The 22,280-nt window shown below is 38.6% G+C and overlaps 1 protein-coding gene and 1 pseudogene across 2 annotated transcripts; one reads left to right on the top strand and one right to left on the bottom strand.

Annotated features, from left to right (window-relative positions):
• Positions 1-3,715: 3,715 nt before the first annotated feature.
• Positions 3,716-14,723, bottom strand: LOC104609357 (phospholipid:diacylglycerol acyltransferase 1-like). Of its 2 annotated transcripts, none has more exons than XM_010275651.3 (7): positions 13,979-14,723; positions 12,340-12,562; positions 11,788-12,071; positions 9,164-9,488; positions 5,227-5,486; positions 4,371-4,863; positions 3,716-4,127 (listed from the first exon to the last, which is right to left on the bottom strand). In XM_010275651.3, exons 1-6 carry the CDS (start codon positions 14,425-14,427, stop codon positions 4,380-4,382), a joined length of 2,025 nt encoding a protein of 674 aa, XP_010273953.1. In that variant the 5' UTR covers positions 14,428-14,723; the 3' UTR covers positions 3,716-4,127; positions 4,371-4,379. The 2 variants fall into 2 exon arrangements, with proteins under 2 accessions (XP_010273953.1, XP_010273954.1); XM_010275652.3 differs by having other exon boundaries at positions 3,716-4,137; positions 13,979-14,720.
• Positions 14,724-20,140: 5,417 nt separating this feature from the next.
• LOC148790553 (CBS domain-containing protein CBSX5 pseudogene) lies at positions 20,141-21,624 on the top strand (annotated as a pseudogene).
• Positions 21,625-22,280: the final 656 nt, after the last annotated feature.

Raw genomic sequence — 22,280 nt, 5'->3', positions numbered from 1 at the left:
GGTGATGTAGACCTGGCGAGCTGGGGTCCTCCCGACCTGTCCGCCTGCGGCGAGATCGGGGCTCGTCTGCCGCGGGGGGAGGCCTGGTTTTTTGGGAGGTTTTGGGGGGCCTCTCCTTGGCCAACGAGGTGCTCGTTCTGGCGGCGAGACTTAGCTTGCTGCGAGGCTGGGTGCCGAGGCGGGAACTGTGGCTGAAGTTGAGGTTGAGGCAATTGGGGGAACTGCTGCTAATACTGATACTGGGAGACCTGGTGCAGTACATGTTGTTGATAGAGCTGAAGTTGCTGGAACTGTTGCATTTGGGCTTGCATGGCCCGCATGCACTGCATCAAGTCCTCCAGTTGGTTTGGGCTGGCCGCTGGGGGCACGACCAGAGGTTCGATGAACGTCGCTCCGACTGTAGCAGGGAGTGAGGCGATGACAGGTGCCATTGTGAGAGGCACATTCAAGCTGGGGATTCCGTCCACTGAGAGGGGGACGGTGAACTGTCCGATACAGACGGTAGGAAGCTGGGGTTGTTCCCTGGAGTTATCCATTTTTGTGCTTCGTCCGACGTTGCTAGAGGAAGCCATGAGCGTTGGATTTTTTCAAGGAAGAAGAGAATTGTGAGGGTTTAGAGAGAAAGGCCTTTTGAAGCGTTTCCCACAGACAGCGCCAAATGATGCGGCGCAATCCGGTCACTCCTAGTTGGCACTCATGTGGCTCCTCGAAGACACCTGAGACAGGGAAGAATAAGAAGAATCCCTTGGGGGGCTGCTTGGCGGGGACACTCCGATGCTTAAGTTAGTACTCGGTAGAAGAAAGGGAAAGACGAAAGGCTAAGAGTGAGAATAGCGCGTTACCACTATGTTCAAGAGGTCAGAGATTCAAGAAGAAGTTTCTCTTCTGCCCTGAGGGATTTTATGGGGACACTCACATTAGGTCGAGCATAACCGCCACTGGGCTTCTTCCACAGCCGTTACCTGCCAGGGCTGCGCAGGTGGCTGTTGTGGCGTACGCCTCGCCCGGGTGAGTGACATGTTTCCAAATTGGCAGGCACGCCTTTGCCTGCTGAGAGACGTGGACACAGACTGTCGAAAGGACTGGGACTGCGCTGTCAGTAGAGGATAAGGCGCAGTCTGATCGGTACGGTCTGTCAGTCGGAAGCTTCTTGAAGAGTGCTAGTGCGGCTCATTTGCGAGCTATTTTGTGGCGAGCTTGAAACACTCCAGGATTGCCCTTAGTGGAATTGGTCCTCGGAATGACTTGTCTGGTAGGGAGCTCGGGCGAGCTAATAACTTTAGCTCGCGAGCTACAATTGCCTCGGAGTATCTCTTCAAAGATAGCACGGGGAACCTGGAGTTCGCCTCGCGGCGGACTCCTCCCCTCGTGAGTTGTATCGTAGCGGACTGCTTCGTGGGCCCGTCACTTGGTCTCTCCAGGCTTCAACGCTAGGCTGTCGCTCATGCTAAGTTGGCGTCTACGTGTCACCGCTTCATAGGTTGGGTCAAATCATCCTTCATCATAAATGAAGAAAAATCCTTCCTTTCTATTATGCTCTACCGATTTGCAAAGCGAAGCAAAGAGAACCCAAAAGAAATGAAACCCTTTTTTGGGTTGAGAGTGAAGAGAAAGAGAGACTGTTGAGGACTGGAAGTTATGAGCGACAGAGGAAGGGTGAAGATCGGCAAAATGAGAGAGAGAGAGAGAGACCCTAAATGAGCCTTTTTTTTTCTCTGGTACAGTAGTTAGGAGGGGCAATTTGGTCATGCAAATCGTATTTATGCTGACATTGACAACTTTGTTAGTGAATAAGGAAAGGTGAGTTTTGGAAAATAAAAACTCACTGACATGATGAGTTTTAGACATTTTGAAAAGTTATGGTGAGTTTAAGAGAAATTCTAAAAAAGTTATGGTAAATTTTAGACAATTTCCCTTAACAAATTCATAAGTAGAGGAGAATCAATAGAGCAGTTAATTAGTTACCTTCGTAAATGGCACGAGACAAAACTCTGCTTTCCATATCTCTTTTATTCCGGTGAATCCCATAAACACAACCAATGAGAGATTTTACTCAAACGACTTTGGCAAGTCAGGGTTGCTAAAATCATAAGTGGGGTGGCTTCCGATGGTTTAGGCTTCAGCAATATGAAGCAACCGACTTTGCCATTGTCAAAGACACCTCCAAATGTTGTTTCTGGAAAATAGACCTAAAGTCGGTGGTTCCATCTTTTTGCGAGAAATCACAAAGTTGAAGGGAAGAGAGAGAGATGGAGGGTAATATTGAATTTAAAATAAAAATAATGTCACATGTGTACAGATGTTGGTAGAGCATTAACGGAAATTAACAGTAGGGGTAGAATTAGTAAATTGTCAAAAACAGTAGGGATACTTTAAGACAGTACTAAAAATGTAGGGATATAATTATTAAATTTCCAAAACCTTAGGGGTAGTTTAAGAAATTTGCCCATTAAATAATTGGTTCAAGAGTGGTTCTACCTAATCCCAACTTATTGTCAACCTTAAGCCAAATTAGGGCCCACTATAATTATTTATTATTTGTAATAATATAGTTATAATTATTTTATTTAACAAAAAGATAATTTATTATTGCATGTCCAAATGGCATTTTCTATTTTGCCCCTACGAACCTGCTAATATATATACTTAAACATTCTATTTATCGTCCTCCAAAACATATGAACAGGTTTCAAAAGGTTCACACAAGCAATTGAATTCCAAGTAAAGATGATGACTAGTAGGGATGTCAATCAACCTGTTTTGGTTTGGATCCAATCCGATCAAAACCTTATCAGATTGGATTTGGACGGTCCATTATAATTATTGGATTTGGTCAATCCAAAATAAATTTGTCCATATTCTTATTGGTTTGAATTAGACCTAAACCGAATTTCCAATAATCAGATCATGAGGCCAAACTCATGTCCAATTTGAAATTAATCAAAACTTAAAACACAATAAAATCACTTTTATGAAAATGCTTTTATGAAAACATTTTTATAAAAGCACTTCTATGAAAAGTATTTTTACAAAAGCACTTTTATAAAAATACGTTTACAAAAGTATTTTTACAGTACTTTTATGAAAGCACTTTTACAGAAATAATTTATAAAAGCACTAATACAAAATCACTTTAATAAAAGTACTTTTATAAAAGCACTTTTACAAAAGTACTTTTATGAAAGCACTTTTACATGAAAACACTTTTACAAAAAATTTTTTACGGAAGTGCTTTTATGAAAACACTTTTAGAAAATCACTTTTATGAAAGAACTTTTACGAAAACACTTACGAAATTACTTTAGAAAAATACTTTTACAAAAGTACTTTTATAAAAGCCTATGGAAGTACTTTTCAAAGAGTGATTTTACAAAAACACTTTTCCGAAGTACTTTTATAAAAACACTTACACGAAAATACTTTTACAAAAGCACTTCTACAAAGTACTTTTATAAAAGTCTATGGAAGTACTTATCGAAAAGTGTTTTTACAAAAACACTTTTTCGGAGTACTTTCAATAAAATGCTTTTTCAATGCTAGAAGTGCTTTTATATAATTTTTGACATTTCATTCGGTTTGGATTGGATCCAATCCATTCCATTTACATTTTAATGGATTGGATTGGATTTGGACTGGATTGGCCCCATCCATTTATAAGGGGCTCACTTTCGACGAGATCAGGTTGGTCCAAATCCGTCCGATTGACACCTGACTAGTTAGAATTACAGAGGTAGGACTCACTAGAAACTATAATTACAATAAATCTCAATATTACAGCTTTTTTTGGGGGTAAATAATTCATACTATTCACAAATTTCCTAGTGAAATGAAAAATGAAAGAAAAAATACTACATAATAGGTGAGGAAACCAAGTAGATGTAGGATCCCTGAATCTCCAAACCACACTAATTGCTTCTTTTTCGTTTCCTTCATTTCCACCCCTCCCGTTTTAACTTCACGATTCATGAATATGCTTTCCTATAACGTACAAGTAGAAGATGGCAATACTTGGGAACTTCAGCTAAATTAACTTATTCATCTCTCCAAGTCCAGGCAAGAGGGAAAAATGCATGTCTTCTTCAGATACTCCATCTACCGTCTCCCAAAGGATTAAAGATCCAAGTCCCCTGCAGGCAACTACCATAACATAAATATAGCTTTTTTTCTCTGCAAAAATAAAAGAAACGAAAAAAAGGAACAAACACAAACGAATATCTACATAAATAGACAGGACGAGGGGGCATTTGCACTTTGGCTCTCACACGACAGGACACTATAAGGTGGAATAATTCAGGCAAATAGCAGTCCTAGGCTGTAAATATATATATATATATATATATATATATATCTCGAGAAACTTTAGGTATTACCAACTGAGATTAGAGCTGCAAGTTGATACTGTCAGACCACTTAAAGATGTCTGAGTAAACTCGATCACCCCCCAGCTCTTCTCCTGTAGCTCCTGCTGCCACTCTTATGATATCCTCAATCAGAGCAAAATTTCCCATTATGTCAACATGAGCACCACTCTGGGTCCCCCGGCCCTCTAAAAGATTGACTGGAGGAGCATGATCATATTCCCGAATGAAAGTCCGAATGCCTGAAGGATTGAACCTAGATTTCCCACGCCAAGCTTTTGCACACATGAAACCTGCACTTAGAACAGGCACAGTTTCATCTCCATCAACTGAAAACACTCCACCTTTGAGACGGCTACCCTCATTTTCACCCTCTGCCGAGGTATCTATCTGAAAGGGTATGTAGCATTCAGCAGCAGGGGTTAGCTTGTAAATATATGCTCTTTCTGTGGGAATGCCAACTCCATACATTGAATAGATTTCCATGTCAGGGGCATTTGGTAATCTGCAAAAACAATCCAGAAGAACAATTAATCATCATCTTGGCCTGAACCAGGACAACAATTAAATATAAAATATGTATCTCTGTTTGACGTCCTTCGAGAATATGCAAGCAAAGCAATGGGTATGTCTACTTCTCTCGTCTCTAGAGCTATCTACAGTAAAAGGCTAAATCTTTGCAAACCATATTCCCAGTAATAAAAAGGCAGAAAAATGTATCTTAAAAAATAAGAGCAACAATCAACGCCCCATGGGATGTTGAGTGGTTCATGGGATGTTGTTGAAAAATAGTAGAGTACCAATCTCTAGAAAAAACAGAATTCTCAAAAATTAAAATCAATAACAAAAATAACATATAGATACTGACTTGGTTTCCAAAGGATTTGACCAATATTTGTAGTGATTGTATTTGGGGTCATCCAAATTCTCAGCAATCCCATATGAAAAATGAGCATCTCCACGTTTCATCATCTTTGGAGCAACAAAATGAAGCAGATCCAAAATTGATCCAGCTGTGTAAGCTTTATAGTCTCCTACAGCTTTAATACCTCCCCAGCCCATGTCATGGTACTCTGTCCATACATCACGACAGGTTGTATTTCCAAGGTTATTACCCTTAACAGCATCCTGTACATTAACAAATAACTAAGCACAAAATGCTAAAACTGTGAAGATGTCGATTATTATAAATCATAATATGTAATTAAGTAAAACTAAATGACAAATTTCAGTCAGCAGAATTTTCCAACTGCTAATATTCCCATTATAGTAAGGAAAAAAAAAGCTCCATCAACAACAACACAACAGTCTCAAGTTATACATTGCTGGACTTCTTTCCAAAGGAAACATATGTTGATATGATAGTGAAGCAAACCCGTGACATTAATAGTTGTGTTATGACTTGTTAAAGCACACCTCTTATTTAGAATCAATTCTTATATATTAGCTCATCATTAACTGCCTTTGACTGATCAACTCCAACAATATTCTTCAACAAGAGAAGTGGATGGATTCTGTTAACATTTTTTTCTCAGTTGGCATGCATATTTTTTTCACGATGTGACAGGAGAAAAACAAACTTGACAATCCTGATCAGTGAATAAAACCACAGTAGGAGGAAATGCTTATCATTATAGAATAGATGTTCTAACATCAACAAAATCATGATACAACACATTAGAGAGAAGAGAGAGAAAGGTAAAGATCATTTGAAATTAGTAGGAAATAATGATGAGCAAAAATAAAAAAGACCCCGAACATAACAACACACTGAGATAAAAGGATAAAGTGGTTATTGTTTGTAAGTTGGAGTCTGAGAGAGGCTACTTGGTGCTAAAATGCCTGAAGCTAGGATGTATCCAGTAATCCCTCCCAATACCCTGAATAGCTGGGAAGGATGCAGCATGGAATCCAGGAGAATTCAGCATTTAGGTATACGGTTGTTATCCAAAAGAGTCCAACTATGCTATCAGAAAGGCATGATACTTAAAAACCGGTATCATAAAATCGGTAACCAATCATAAAATGGTTGGAAAATAGGTAGGGTTGGAGTGTCAGTCACCCATCTTCAATTTGTAGATGATTTCTTAGTTTTCAGTGGAGGGAACCTTGAGCAGGTAAGGAATCTAAAGACAGTGGTGAAAAGGTTTGAAAGTATGTCCAACCTGAGAGTTAAACTTGCAGAGGTGGAGGCAATTGCAGGGTGTTTAGAGTGTTCTATAGCTTCTTGGCCTTTGACTTACCTGGGTCTTCCGATAGAGGTGGAGCCACCCTAACTAACCTACCTACTAATTTTTTGTCAATCTTTAGGATTCCCTATAGGAAATCTAAGAAGCTAGAAAAGTTGATGAGGGACTTCCTTTGGGAACTGGGAGAAAGTAGGAACGATCACCTGGTGAAGTGGGAGGTGGTATGCAGAAGTAAAGAAGAGGGAGATCTAGGATTAGGGAACTTATTGCAAAAGAATATGGCCTTGTTGGGGAAATGGCTATGGAGATGGCCATTAGAGAGAGAAAGATTGTGGTATGAGGTGATAGGAAGTATTCATGGCCACTCAGAGAACGGATGGGATGCTGGGGTTTCTCAACGGGCAACTTTAGCAACACGCCAACACCTTGGAAGGCAATCCACAGTATTCTCCCTCAACAATTTTCTCAGGTATGATGTGTGTACTGGTAATTCGGTTTTGTTTTGGGAAGACATTTGGGTTGAAGAGGTTCCGTTGAACTTGAAGGACCTCTTTTCGTCCTTATTCTCTATCTCTCTGTATAAGAAAGAGCATGTTTCTTCTTTTTGTTCCCCTTTGAAATCTCCTTTGACCCCAGTCTGGGACTTTAGGTTCCAAAGAGGTCTAAGGAATAAGGAAATTGCAATTCTAAATGGCCTATTGAATTCTCTTGAAAAAGTTTGCTTGGATCCCACAGAACTAGATAAAAGGTTTTGGACTCTTGTGCCTCAAGTAATTTTTCTTGTGCTTCTTTCTTCAAGGCCCAGTGTCGTCCACTGTCTTTTCTTTCTTTCCCTTTTAAGGAGGTTTGGTGTAAGCCTATTCCCCCTAAGGTCTTGGCTTTCTGTTGGGAAGTGTTTCATTGGAAAGTAAATACCTTTGATAATCTACAAAGGAGAAGGCCCTCTTCTGCATCTCACCCAATTGGTGTACTCTTTGCAAATCCTTTGGTGAGGACTGCAACCATTTACTAATTTCCTGTACTGTTACGGCAGATTTGTGGGATTGGGACTACTCTTGATTTTTGGATGCAGGTGGAATAGGCCAGCAGATGTAAGCAGGCTTTTTGACCCTTCTACCTTTGTTTGGCGCCATCAAAGAGGAAGAATAATGTGGAGGGTTGCAAGAGCAGCCTTGCTTTGGACAGTGTGGGAAGAAAGGAATGCCAGAATAATCCAAGAGTAGGTGTGAAGCCAGCAAGATATGAAGGAATGTATCCTATACAGGGCTATAATGTCGCTAAAATCTCTAGATTTATTTCAGCAATTCTTTTTTAATGACCTGTGGAGGCATTGGGCAGAAGTGGCAAGCAGTTCCTCTCTGAAGACAAAGATGCACATGAGCTGGGTACCCCCACCTGAAGGATTCATGAAGTTAAATTTTGATGGTAGTAGTCTGGGCAATCCAGATCTTTCTGGGATGGGAGGGGTTATAAGGAAAGTAAGTGGTTCTGTAACTTTTCTGTTTTCAGGTCCTTTGGGTGAAGGGGACTCCACGAGGGCAGAATTATTAGCTGCAATACAAGGGGTACAGTTTGCTGTACAGCTAGGAGTGGAGCAGCTACTAATAAAAGGTGATTCTCAGGTGGTTGTGGGGTGGCTACTGGCTACAAAAACCAAAGACTACAGTTTGGTGCTTCAAAATGAACTTAAAAGATTCAAATGCTTGATGAGGAATTTGGATGTCAGAATACAATGGGTAGAGAGATTTGCCAATGCTATGCTGATTGTTTAGCCAAGCAAGGGGCAAATAGGGAAAATCTGTATTGGGCTCAATTGTAATCCTTTTTAGTTCTTGATGATGATGGGTTGGATAGGTTGCAGCTTGTACCTCTCCAAGTGTATTCTGTAACAGTGGTTTATTCCATTAATAAATTCTTCATTTATCAAACAAAAAAAATCGGTGGGGGTCTGATTGGTCAAAATTCTTCCAGTATCATAAATATTGCCTGTCCAGAGTTATAATGGACCGCTTAGGAGCAACTGATTATGAAGATTCTACTAAGGTAGAACTTTTAGCCCCTCAGATAGGTTCATTCTTTCAATTACAGAAAATGATATAGGAAATTAGGGAGGTTGTGGGATGGATCAGAAATGAAAACCCAGGTAATTTGCAATATAAAACACTTTTCGAGAGAAGCAAGAAGATTAGCAGCACAGATGGGAACAATATTTAATTGGATTCATTGAGCTGCAAAAGTTTAGTCAATGCTTTGGCTAAATGAAGAGTGCAAAGAAGATAATTGTGTGGGGGAAATATGTAAGATGTATGGATCAAGATGCTTAGGTGGCTGCAGCCAACCAATTAGCCTTTAATGGGTGCCTGGCAGTTATTATACTTGTAAGCAAATATTTTTTTCTATGTTAATAAATATTGAAGCAGTTCACTTAATAATTAGATTCTGATCTCTATCTACATATTTAGAAATTGAAGTGACCATCCTATTAATTAAACAAGGTGAACATAGAAGGAGGAGAGGAGAATTATTAGCCAATTGCAAAAATAATTCCCAGAATCTTATAACCCCACTTTCTATCCAAACAGGTAAGGGTGTGGAAAGTGGAAACTAGAAAATTACCCAAAAATCCATCCTCTCGATTTTGGACGAATGTTCCTCTGCCACCTCTTTCCCAAATGATATGATTCTTCCATAGTTCACTCTTTTTGGATAGCTAAGACCCTCTGTCCCACTTTGGCCTGCAACCTGAGTTTCATTATTTCTTTGTCTTTGTGGATTACAGGCATAACCTTCCTCTGGAGACCAGTCCATATTACCCCAGATAGTGTCTCCGCCTTTTGGTATCATTGACATGGTTGAATCCCATGTACGGGTCATCTGCATAAAATGCTGTAAAGCTTGAAGACCAAATACATCCTTGTCCAAAAAAACAGGTGCAATAGCCCTGCACAAGGGTAGCATTTGGTTGGGATCTCAAAACATGTTACAGTCAAATAAATATACAGATATGTACAACAAAAATCATCAAGTGTAGAGATGGCAAGTACATCTAGAACACAAGTTAGAATCATCACATGAAGGGATGGAAAATATAAACTAGGAGTACCTAAATGATGAGCATCGATGTAATCTTGGAAACAAAACTTGCACCCCTAGAAATGAGAATGATGTCATAAAAAAATCATAAAATTTGAAGCAATAAACACATCTATAAACAAAAAAGACCCCTTGAACAAGAGACCGGATCTGTTACCCATACCTATACACAAGACACTACACCTGCACATCACAAACATGTTACATACTTGTATGTTGTCATTGATGGGGTTGTACATGATATTGTGTGTAGCAGATCTGGACTACGTGGATGATGAACAACAGCCAAGGCCCTTGGTGTGTTAGCAAATTTTGTTCAGAAGTATCATGCAAGGCTGGCAGGTAGGATAAGACATAAAGCATCTAACTCCAATGAGATTATTTCTAAGTAGCCAAAACTAGATGGGAACAAGAAAGCAAGTCTTTTCTAGAGCACAATTCCAATTGCAATCTACTGGGGCTTATGGAAAGACAGAAATAGAAGAGCATTTGAAGATAAAAATAGAAACATCAAAAAGAGTATGCATAATAATAGGGTCAATGATCATGAATTCAGAAAGATGCCTAAGTTATCTTTCCATTCGATTTGTGGTCATCTCTTGATTTCATTTGATGTAATAGATTTTTTATTCATATTTTACTTTATTGGTAAATCCTGTATATAATGATGATCTCAGATGGCTGAGTTAGGACTCAGCAGAAAGATTAATGTACATTTATTTTAAAAAAAATCTTTTCTTACAAAAGGGTAATTATGATGCTCTAACTGGAACCGAAGTTGAATCTATAGTCATGGTCTGTAAAGATAATTTGAGATCTCTATGTACCTTCAGCTCCTTGTGTCCTCATCTATATTGAGTTTTGTCTGAGATTGTGTCTGTTAACAATGAGCTCTTTATTTATGAGTACAAGAAAGTATAAAATCCTTTTTTATCAGTAACTATTTAGGATTTTATACATATGACAAAGAAATGACAGTATACATCAGTACAATGCCAACACCCCTAGGAGGTAGCTAGGCTTGGCTAACTGCCTCTTAAATATTTAAATTACATTCAACCTCCCAGAAGGGGGTTTGACAGTGTGGGTGTGAAAGTGAGTGTTTGTGTGTGTATATACACATAGTGATAGAGGGAGTATTTTCTTTTATTTTAATAAAATTTCACTTTTGCTACAATCATTATCATCCAAGCCTTATCGCAACAACATAGGGTCGACTACATGAATCCTGTTTCGTCATTCCATCCATTTAATGCCATATCCATTGTTAAATTATTGGCACTTAAATCATTTCTTACAACTTATACCATGTCCTTTTTGGTCTAGCCCTAGCCCTTCTAGCCACTTCAACTTGCAAGGTGCATGGCATCAAAGTGCAAAAGCCACCAAAAAAGAAAAAAACAGCAGGCATTTAATAAATTTGAATAGATTAGATTTTAAACTTACCATGTCAGGAAGAAGACAGGATCAGTTAAATAAATGACTAGTCCCATAAGCTCATCGGTGCCCATGTGAAAAAAGAAAATCCAGTATAGTTTACAGTGAAACAAAAATATAAATCATTTAAAAAAAAGAAAAGAAAAAGATAAGCCTGATTTCATTAACGAGAAAGAAGGGGGGAGATACCACCCAAAGCAAGTACAAAAACACTGGTTCAATTGCTGTGCAACAAGGTTCAAAGTATCAATTCGATACACCCCATATTAGGCATATGGTATTGTATTGTAGGGTTTCCGATACACCTGCTTAAAGGTGTTTTCAGGAAATAACTTCTTATTTATTAAATAATATAAAAAAAAACATATGTAAAATGAAATCTTGAAAAAAACACTAAAAAAATTAAAACACGTGGGGTAAAAAGTATCGATACACCCCTGCTGATACATTAGAGTCTATCGATACTTTAAACCATGCCTTGCAAACAGTGTAAAAAATGTCATCATAGGCCCATTGATGGTGATTTGTTTGGATTAAATGATAAGCCTTTACACTTTTAAGAATGTAAAATTAGGACTAAAGATTTAATTACCCCACTATGAAACAAGTATCTAACAAAATTTTAAACATCATCCAAAAGCAAAACATAATGAGAATTGAAGATAACTGCAGAATATTAAAAACTGCATGGTAGGTAAGCAGAACAGAACCTGGCAACAGCAATATCTTTGGCTTCAGCAGAGAAAAGTCCCGAGACTGCTTTTGGCACACCCAAAAATGGTCCACCAATGTTCATAACTGCCTTTATATGCTTAGCACACCAATCTGACCCACCCCCACCGCCCATTGGAGCTGGTGCCTCAACCCACTTCATGAAATGTAAAAAATACAGAACTCCCATTGAATGTGGAATAACAACGACCTTTCTCCCACCATTTGTAGCTACCATAAGTTCTATATTACTTTTTATCCTGCTCAAGGTATGGTCTCGCACCTGGTCAATGGAGTTTCAACAGAATTGTATAAATTTTCCTTTTCTTTTCTGCTGGGGAGGAGGGATATTTTAAAGTTATAGTATAAAAAGACAAACTAGCAATTGGAAAAAAATAAAATTAAAAAGAAAGAATGAAATTTAAGAAATGCTGCAATTAAGTACAAAATATAAAAAAGTATATAGTTTGCTGTGAAAATCCCAAAGCACAACATGATGATGGAAAAGAAGATAAAATCCTGTACAAAAGAACCATTACTCAAAAGAATACCTCAGTGTTCTGAAATGAGAGCCTCCAGTCATATGCAGCCATGTACATGGTTTTCTCCTCATACCCAATGCGGGCCAAATTGGCAATTAGAACCGCCCAGACAAAATAGCCAGGTGCAAAGTAATCTGCTGCCACAAGTCCTGGGACAGGCCTAACTCTTATACCAGAAGGATCAAGTCCAGTTTCATTGTCTAGTGACATGTGTTCAACCCAGCATAAGGGTCTGCAGAAGTTTGAAGTGAAAACATACAAACTGTAAAAACTTGATATATTTAATGTATAAAACAGAAAAAATTAAAGCTAATGTCACTAACCACTGTATGCAACAATATCCACAGTTATGAAGCAATTAAAAAAAAGGAGAATATTATGCAACAATCATATCTAAGATATGCAATTTGTCTGACCTCACATAGAAAGAATGGCTAGTTTTTCTTTTCTTTTGGCTCCATTGGGCTACACAATGGGGGGTAGCCCATTCCCCAAAACCATAACCCCCAAACCTGGATGTATATGGGATTCAATCCCAAGTCTCTGCTACAACCAGCCGGATACCTTACACTAACCAACTTGTTACACCTTCCTAGAAATACTGGCTAGTTAAACATATACAAATACAATCATGAGTAGAGTATCTTTGGTACAAGAACCAAATTGGCAACAAGATAATTAACAGCACCATCGCAAGAATTAGGAAATTGATAAAGAAAATTACCAATAATTAGGGAAGAGCACAAAGGAGTTGAAATTTTAACTCTCTCAATGTCACAATAAATAGAACCGTAAAACTGAAGATCTTGAAACATTAAACTAATGTGTCAAATAAACTGATCCAAATTTTGACCATAGTAGCCCTTATAAATGGCATTCATTTCCAAACTCTCATCTTGTGCTGGCCAATACAGGATTTCTGATATGGTTGGGTTACTTCACAGTTATCTAGGTCATTACCTAGAATTGGATATGGACCTACCCACCAACATCTTTAGCACGAAGTGATTGCTTTCACACTTGAATATGTGTTCTCAGTTGTCACCCTTGTCAACCCAAGATTTTAGCATCACTCATATAACATATGCAGCTATCCGCCTAAGTCAGCATAGATAAAGGCATGCAGAAACATAGTTCACCAATTTCCTTTCTAATCATTGTTTTATTATCTTTATATTTTAAATGAACACCATGTTGTAGATTTTGTACTCAATCTATTAAGTAATGTCTAAAGCCCTTCTCCCACAAAACAATTAGTTAAAAGTCCTCCATCTCGGAAAAGAATATGACACCTAGGGAGGATCCAAAAGAGAATACAGAAAAGGATCAATTTCAGTGACCACATCACCCACTCCGGAGAGAAGCAAAATGTCTTAAACTACGTTAAACTGAAAGCTCTGGCAAAGATGCCATTTTTAAGCTAAAGAAACTTTTTCTTGAAAGAATTAGCTGGTTTCTAACATTCCATTTGAGAGCACCCAAAATTAATCAGAAACAGAGTGAAATGGATATAAAGTGGAAATTGCAACATAAAATTGGTGACCATTACTTGGAACAACTTGGCGAACAATTAAAAACCATGTTGTCATCTACCACACTGATCAAACTTTGTTAAAGTTGCTACCGATCAATGGTTTAGGAAAAAAACCTCTTGTAGACTTCTCCAAATGTCCCGCCCCAAAGCCGTTTTCTGAACAGCCCATCAGCGCACTGATGCCCTTCCCAAAGCTCGAGTCCGCCGGTGACGATGCCCGGAACGAACACCACCGGGTGCTTCACTGTCAAGCCTTCTTTCTGCAATTTTACGCCAGGTGGATCGGGCAATGGTCCGTTAATGGCTTCGGTCACATACTGAGGGAAAGACGCCGGCATAGCATTATAGAGAAAGAGTAGAAACCACCCAATCGAGCAGATGCAACCAATCAACCAGCAGCAACTATCGATGCAAGACCATTTCTTCTTTTTCTCCTCTACCTTCCTCTTCGAAATCTTATCCTTCTTCTCATCTTCGACGCCTTTATATTTTGTCTCTTTATGAGTATCCTCTTTAGAAGCTTTTTCAGTTTCAGAGGCTTTTCTGCGCCTCAGTATCGACATATTCGTCTACTTCTTCCTTTCCTTGTTTCTACTTTTAAGTTTCCGATACCCTACTATCGATGCTAAACCAGAAGAAGCTTCGACGATTTATGGTAATAGGTGGGATAAATGGTTTATAGAACTTCGCCCAGTTCGCAATTTCGCATGATGTTCTTAAACCCTAACCCTATATTTAACCGGTAGTATTGGTCTTTACACTGTTTGCTGTTGCAGCGGCAACAAAACCACCGGTTAAATCTAGGATAGAGCCGCCGGAGCCATGAAACCGATGAAAAGCTAGACCTAGGCAAGCTTTTGAGCGGCAGAGATATTCTGGAATCTGTATGGTCATCGTGGGTCCCACCGTGAGATGCTGGACAAGCTTACACGTGGCATGGTACAATCAGATGAGGCATTTATACAATCAGACGGTCCAGAAAAACAGCAGCATTGTCGAACTTGAAACTGAACCTCGTGGTCGTGGAAGGAAAGACCATTATCTTGGAATTTTGGGCAATTAACGGACCACAGTTGGCAGTTGGCACACAGATTCGGAGTACACATAAGGAAAAGAACCGTCGGGTGAGAATCATTTATCTCCTTCCAGTAGATGCATGCAGCATGCTCAACGTGATCACGTGAATAAGTTCAGTTGTTCACTCTTCCACATATTCTAACGTCTAACGATTATTAAAAAAAACGAAAAATAGGTTCCAAAACAAGGGTCTCCCCACAGTTCTATTTTATTCCTTTATTTGGTTCGAGTTTCGAGTAGGGAGTTAGGAGAAATGGGAGTTGCGAACATGTCACGTACTCACGTTGGGTAAGAATAAGAAACCAAGTAAAGATACTTTTGTAAACGTTGACTCAATCCTCTTTCTATTTTCTACTTTGCATTTGTTTTCTCAAAGCTGTTTCCACTTTCCACTTTACATTTGCGATAACAATGTGGGTATGTATAATGTAAGGGTAAATTTCTTAAACTACCCTTGTCGTTTAGTTAATTGATTAAATATACATTTTGTTTGTAAATTGATTAACACTATCTTTAATGTTTATGATAATTGATTAACTCTACTCTTATCGTTAAGATCCATTAATATTCTGTCAAAATTCATTGGCATGTGATATATATTTTTTTAAAACCCAATTTTACCCTCCACCTCCCTCCCCCTCTTTCTCTCTCCCCTTCTTTTTCCTGATTGATTCAATCCTCTCCCTCCCTCTTTCTCTACTATTCACCACTCTAGTTAGATCGCTCTGGTCAGAAACCCTGTTGCAGGGTAGTGGTATTCATAAGCTCATAACACTTTTAGTGTTCAGTCGCAGAAAGTAAGCCGTGTTAAGCTACCAAGCCCGGTCATCTTCCACAACGACCGCTTAGTCCAAAACCCAACTCCTCTCCTAGGGCTAACAATGGCACTCTTGGTTTGATGAGCATTTGCAGCATCAAGAGGAAAAGGCCGCGACTGGTAAAGTTTGAAGAAGAATCCAATCGGAGTCATCCAATTTTTTCCAAATGCAAACAAGGGTTTTGCCGAGGGAGATTTTCATTAACTTCCAATTGAGCCCCATAAAGGTTATCGTTTTTGGAGTTTTTTTGTTCAATTTTGAAGATTATGAAGTCACTGATTTTAAATCCATTTTCAGCGGTCTGCTTTCGCTCTTCCAATCGATGGTATTATCCATAGTAGTGGGAGTTTTGTTCCTACAGTGAGTCGATCACATTCAAATGGTAGTGACAATGTGAGCACTGTTTTTATTGGAACAAAAGAGAGATCTGTGAAGTTAATGGAGTGCTTAATCGTGGCTTAGCTTGTCTATGTCTTCAGAATCTGGAAATCGTTGGATTTCCAGACAATCAAAGTATGTGTGGTGGATTGAAGTGGTTAAAGTCCACCTCGTTCTGGCCGTCTTCTCCTTCATCCTCTGAAGAAAGAAAAACCCCCATGAAAAGCATGAATCACCTGACTATAGAAACCGAAGATTCTTTATAGAGTTTACTTGAGCTCGCGGCTAACAATGATGTTGAAGGCTTCAAGAGTTCGTTGGAGAGTGGTGCCTCTTCTATCAATGAGATTGGTCTTTGGTATGTCCACCAGAAAGGCTCGGTTGCTGCAACTTATGGTAGTATTGATGTCTTCAAGCTAATCTTTGCTCTGTCTGAGGCTGATATAAATCATTACTATGGCCCGGATAAGAGCACTGTTCTCCACCATGCTGCCTCCAGTGGATCTGTAAACGTTGTAGATGTTGTGAAGCTGCTTTTGTTGGTTTTTCTATTCGAGAGCAATGGTTCTGATGATTTTTCTATTGGAGAGCTCAGTTTGCGGGTTTCCACAACCACATCGAATTCAAATTCACCCCCTTTGTCATCATCCCCTGAGAATGGATCTCCGTCTGCCTCAGACTCGACTTCATCTCCCATGATCAAGTCTCTAAAGTCTTTAAGGGGTGTTATGCTTTCCCCTTTCATTTGTTTTATTTTGAAAATTTGAAAAAGAATAAAGAGTAAAATCATCTTTTTAATCTTTTTATTAATATTAATGGGTGCTAACGGTAAGGAAAGTATTAATCAATTGTCAGAAAACAATGATAATAACAGTAGTGTTGGTCAATTTTTAAATAATAAGAGTACACTTAATCAATTAACTAAACCATAAGAGCAGTTTAAAAAATTTAATCATAATATAATTGCCTCGGTCTCACGTCTAGACAACCGTCCCAACCTTTCTCCCTGTTTTCGTGTACATGATATTCAATTAATTTCGATTTGGTTGTTGACAGTATTACTTAATTAATATACAAGACGATAGTTTAGTTGTACCTGTAGGTGCAAACTATTGCATCATAATCATAATTAATTGATCCAGTTCAACAAAGTCCGATTTTATAGGTTTGGCTTATGAAAGCAAAAATGATATAATGTGCAATGACTAATCACCATTATTAATTAGCAGCATAGAACGACCCATAGACCAGTCAAATATGAATCTTAATGGCTGAGACCACATGATATAATCTCTTCATCAGTCAGATACGTCACAGCCTTGACCGTCACCAACAAGACTTGGACTTAACATCCGCAGGCCCACTGGGCGAACCAATTCGAGCCCAAACCGAAATTTTATTGGACTTAGATTTTCAAATTTCAATCTTTGAGCCGTCTGGTTCCTATCTCTCTGAACCTTCAATTTTTCTTTTATATATTTTGACCGGATCAGGCTTGATTCTCAGATAATTCAAACTCGAAGCAGTGTTTGGCTGCATTTGGCATTTTTTATTTTAAGAATTTATCTTTTTTTTTTATAGTTAAAATGCCCTATAAATACTGATTTTTTAATAACAAAAGGAGATAATCCTTAAATTAAGAAATACCAAATATCCCATCAAAACCAATCAGAATTTAACTTAACTACATATATACACGTAGATACATAAAAATAGTCCAATCTAACAGCTCGGATAGGTTAAGGATTAATTTTTACACATTAGAGCCTATACGCCCATCCAATCTTGAATGATCAACTTCAGCTTAAATCCAGTCCAAGTTGAGCCTGGTAGGATGGATTGAACTTGAATTTAGGCTTGAGCCTTAAACCAAATTATTATAGTTGTGCCCAGTTTAACTATAAACCCAACCCACCCCACACCAAATTGCACAGGTGCAGGGGACTATTTTAGGGATGGGGATCTAAGTTAACTCGAGCAAAAATCAATCCCGACACAGCTCGAGTTATTGAACCCCCGAACCATAACTCTGACTCTACCCAATCTGCTCTGAGCTAGGTTGAGCTTTGACAGGGTTTGGGTTGGTCTGGTTTCCTCATTTTATTTTACTAAACTATTTTTCACTTCTTAGACTAGATAAAGTGGATTAAGGTTAGGGATGCAAGCAATTAAGGCAAAAACAAAAGAACAAAGTATTACGGATGCAAGTCAGGACAGGTTAAATTGGTTTGAGTCTTTGAGATCAATTCTAATCAGATTGAAGTCGTGAAATCCCAACCCAAACCCAACTTTAAATGACAGAAGTTTCGATCCGGCATTCATCTTAACACATAGTTTTAAATTTCAGAAAATTCTTATAAAATAAAGGGAAAAATTTTCGATTAGTACCTACTTTGAGTCTAGTGCCACTTTGGTCTCCAAACTTTAAAATGCGACAATTCAGTACCCGAACTTTCAAAACATGACAATCCAACACCTATCATTAAGTAGCCGCTAACCAGCCGTTAAGTAGCATTTGAAAAATACACAAATGCCCTTTAAGTGTCGTCTAATTTTCTTTATTAACAATCCCAACATTGACAAAAAATTAGCAGTCCCAAATCCTTGCCTCTTCTATTCAAGAAAGTTGGGGTCACCAGAATGCCCACACAAACATGACTCTAATTTGTTTGAATGGAACATACAAGGATTTGAGATTATTAATTTTTTGTCAATGTTTGAATGGTTGATAAAGAAAATTAGATGACACTCAAAGGACATTTATATCTTTTTCAATGCCACTTAACGACTGATTAACAGCTAGTTAACGATAGATACCGGATTGTCACGTTTTGAAAGTTTGAGTACTAAATTGTCACATTTTAAAAATTAGGAACCAAAATGGCACTAAACTCAAAATACAGGGTACTAATCGGGAATTTGACTGCATTTATTTCACAGAGTTTATATAAATATATCAAATTTAATTAATATAATTTAAGTATTCGTGGACATGACAATGAATATAACATAATGCCAACACATAATTCATGCAACCCCATATAAATGGTACAAACGTATGGAAAAAACCTATGATGATGAAGATGATGATCATAATTGACTAATATAAAAAAATATAAATCTCGAAAGGGTTATAAAATGCTAAAAAGTTAATTAAATTCATATGATTTTATCAAATAATTGGTATAACTCTTTTCTATTTTCCAAAATAACAACTTCATATACGATGCTTTCCATGGTTGAAAAATTCATGAAATTTTCCCATATAATTAAAAGTCCTATAAATACTTACTATAACGGATTGGGCATTATTTTTGCCTAATGTTGACTTGCAGCTTTTTTATTTTTGTACACAATATTCAAGACAATTTTTTTAATAATAGGGAAAATTCCTGATAGGTACTTTGTACTTAGGCCGAGTATCAATTTAGTACCCGGATTTTCATTTTGTGACAATCTAGTACCTACCGTTAAGGACTGTCAGTTATATATATCACGTGACTTTATGTGCAATCTAAGACTTTTAAAAATATCAAAATTACCCTTGCACATTGTTCATCATTTTCTTTTTGAAGAAAATGAAACAGAGCCCAAACGCACTGTTCATCATCTTATTTCTCAAGAAAATGAAGATCAGGTTATGGGAACCCAAATCTCTTGATGGAGGTAAAGCCTCCATCCACCACCAACCAGACGTTCTTCGCTGCACTGAAGAATGCTTGCAGCAATGGCCGAGTGTGTAGGTGGCTCCATGTGGAACCGAACGGTAAGGTGGGTCCTACAGCTCTCTAAACCGCATTAACTTGCAAACAGGGTCTCCAAGCTAATCCAATTCCCGGTAAACTCCATCTATAAATACACCACACCTTCGGCAATACGATGCCACCCTCCAGGCTCCCACCACCATCGTTGAGTCTCGTCGTTTTGAGGGTTTGTCTCATTCAGCATCCATCTTAGGGTTTATTTCTACAAGGCTTCTGTCCAGAGTTTCTTCTTCTCTTGCATGGTAGTTAGCTTGTTGGCTCGCGAGGTATCCGACCTCTGCCTTGGAAAGCTGGCACTGAGGTCGCTCTCCATTTCCGCCACCGTCAGTGATGCGTTGTTGATGCTCAAGGCGGTCGGGTGACAACTTTCTCAGCATTTGGAGCTGTGATCACTCCTCAAATGCGAAAATCAACTTCAAGGATTGTCGATATATAGGGAAGCTTTGCATGGTTGATGTGATCTGCTATCTCTGTAAAGAGGAGAACCTCGCTTACCCTTCTCTACGCTTAAATCTCCGGTCTCTATTCTTCTCATGAAGCCAGTAGAAATAGTGAGGCATGTAGAGCGTCATTCAAGGTTCGCATTTGGAAGCAAATCCAAGCTTCATTCTGTTTTCTTACTAATTTAATTTTACAAATTTTCCATTGTTTACTTTGATTGTTTTGATTTCGTGAGTATTATAATGCCTTTGTCTGTGTCTTTACTTCATTTTACTTAATATCTTCCTTGAAAATTCTTCTGGGAATGGTTACTATTTTGTTAAATTTTCTATTTTCACCCTTTGAATTCTAGGTTGCTTAATGAAATTTAAGCCACCATCTCATTAATTGTTTATTTGGTGGGTTTTATCTCGTTCTTTTTTACGTTTTTCATTAAGTTATTTCATACTCGCTATGAAAACTCTTAACAGATTTTCCCTTTTAATTTAATCCATAGTCGTCCGGGACTCTATTTTGAACGTACATATTTTTCCCATTAAAGCTCTATATTTTTCCCTAAATTTTGATATTTTTTCCTGAATTTTCAGCATAGTAGAGGTGATTGAGCTTATAATGGAAGGCGCCCAGAACCTGGTAGTTCCAATACAGAGTACAATCAGCAACAGGAAGAAGCTCCTCCAAAAATCTTCATTTGGTCCCACTCTACACAATGGATGTGAATCTGCTGGCTCACCCAAGAGGATGTTATTTGATTCCTCTTGAGCTCCATCAGCCTCTTTTCACCCATCCCGACTCAATCAATCGATTCTCTCAACATCACCAGCACTAAAGTCCTGGCCATTTGATATCACGATCTGGCCTATTCCACTATGGAATTAATCTCCAGTTCCTTGTCTTCACAAATCTCTGTCGCCATCGTAGATGATGGCTGGAAATTAATCGGGGAGATCTCCCATACACCCTGGCAAGTTGCGACGAAACAGTCGCAGCGGCAATTTCAACCCTCTCAGCAGGCGATTTAATGGCTTACATTGACTACAACGGTTTGCTGGAAGCCCTGGTGCAGGGGATGATGGCAAGGTTAAAAGAGAGGAAGTTGGAAGGAATGTTGGAGGAATTCTCCCCGTCATCGTGTTCGTCAGGCGAGGAGTCCTCTTCATTGTCACCAAGGGCGCTGCTGCTGCCGAGCAGGTATAGTTGGCAGGGAAGTTACTCGGTGAGGATGGTGGGGAGAGCGGAGGCATCTCTCTCTCTCTCCACCGGTGCTTCATCGGTGAAGTAGTTAAACAAGTATGTAATTGTGGAAGGTTAGGAGTTTACACAAAGGAGTAGGGTTGGGAGTTTACACAAAGGAGTAGGGTTGGGAGTTTACGCTTGAAGGGCATTTTTGCTTTTTTGCATGCTATTTAACGGTTGGTTAAGTCGGGTATTAGATTGTCGCAAAATGAAAGTTTGGGTACTAGATTGTCACATTTTAAAGTTTGGGTACTAAATTGGCACTCGGCCTAAAGTATAGAGTACCTATCGAAAACTTTCTCTTAATAATAATAATATGGCTTTTCTTTTCTACAAGTTAAAACAATCATTTCTCCACGTATGGCCAAGACTTTCTTTCTTTCTTTTGGGTAAATTGTATATAATTACTCTATACTTTGGGGGTAGACGTACTTGTAGTATGACTTTGGGGCCTTAGCCCATCATGCTGATTTGTACACACAGAGACTTGCGAAATTAATCAGGCCATAATTTATGTGTGCACCTACCATTGGAGGAAGCTTCATTTTAGTGCTTGCCCCAACAGGTAGGTGTTTATTCACCGTTCTGTTGATGTTGTGCCTAATGGTACATAGTTATCAATAAACAATTTCATTATTACTTTTCTCGGTTTTGCAAAACAAATCAAGTACAGACGTTTAGTAAATAAATGGAAGCTATACT

Source organism: Nelumbo nucifera, chromosome 6, assembly GCF_055504915.1.
Source record: "Nelumbo nucifera cultivar China Antique chromosome 6, China Antique-T2T, whole genome shotgun sequence".
NCBI lineage: Eukaryota > Viridiplantae > Streptophyta > Magnoliopsida > Proteales > Nelumbonaceae > Nelumbo > Nelumbo nucifera.
This window is presented reverse-complemented; position numbering and strand designations above follow the sequence as displayed.

What these genes read in the sequence shown, in the direction of transcription:
- LOC104609357 (XM_010275651.3), bottom strand. Translation starts at nt 14,427, where the DNA reads ATGTCGATACTGAGGCGCAGAAAAGCCTCTGAAACTGAAAAAGCTTCT. An exon ending in TCGAGAGGATGGATTTTTGG is followed by an intron (nt 5,487 to 9,163) that starts GTAATTTTCTAG and finishes GTTAATGTACAG; the next exon opens with GATGCTGTTAAGGGTAATAA. An exon ending in TCAAATCCTTTGGAAACCAA is followed by an intron (nt 4,864 to 5,226) that starts GTCAGTATCTAT and finishes TTGTTTTTGCAG; the next exon opens with ATTACCAAATGCCCCTGACA.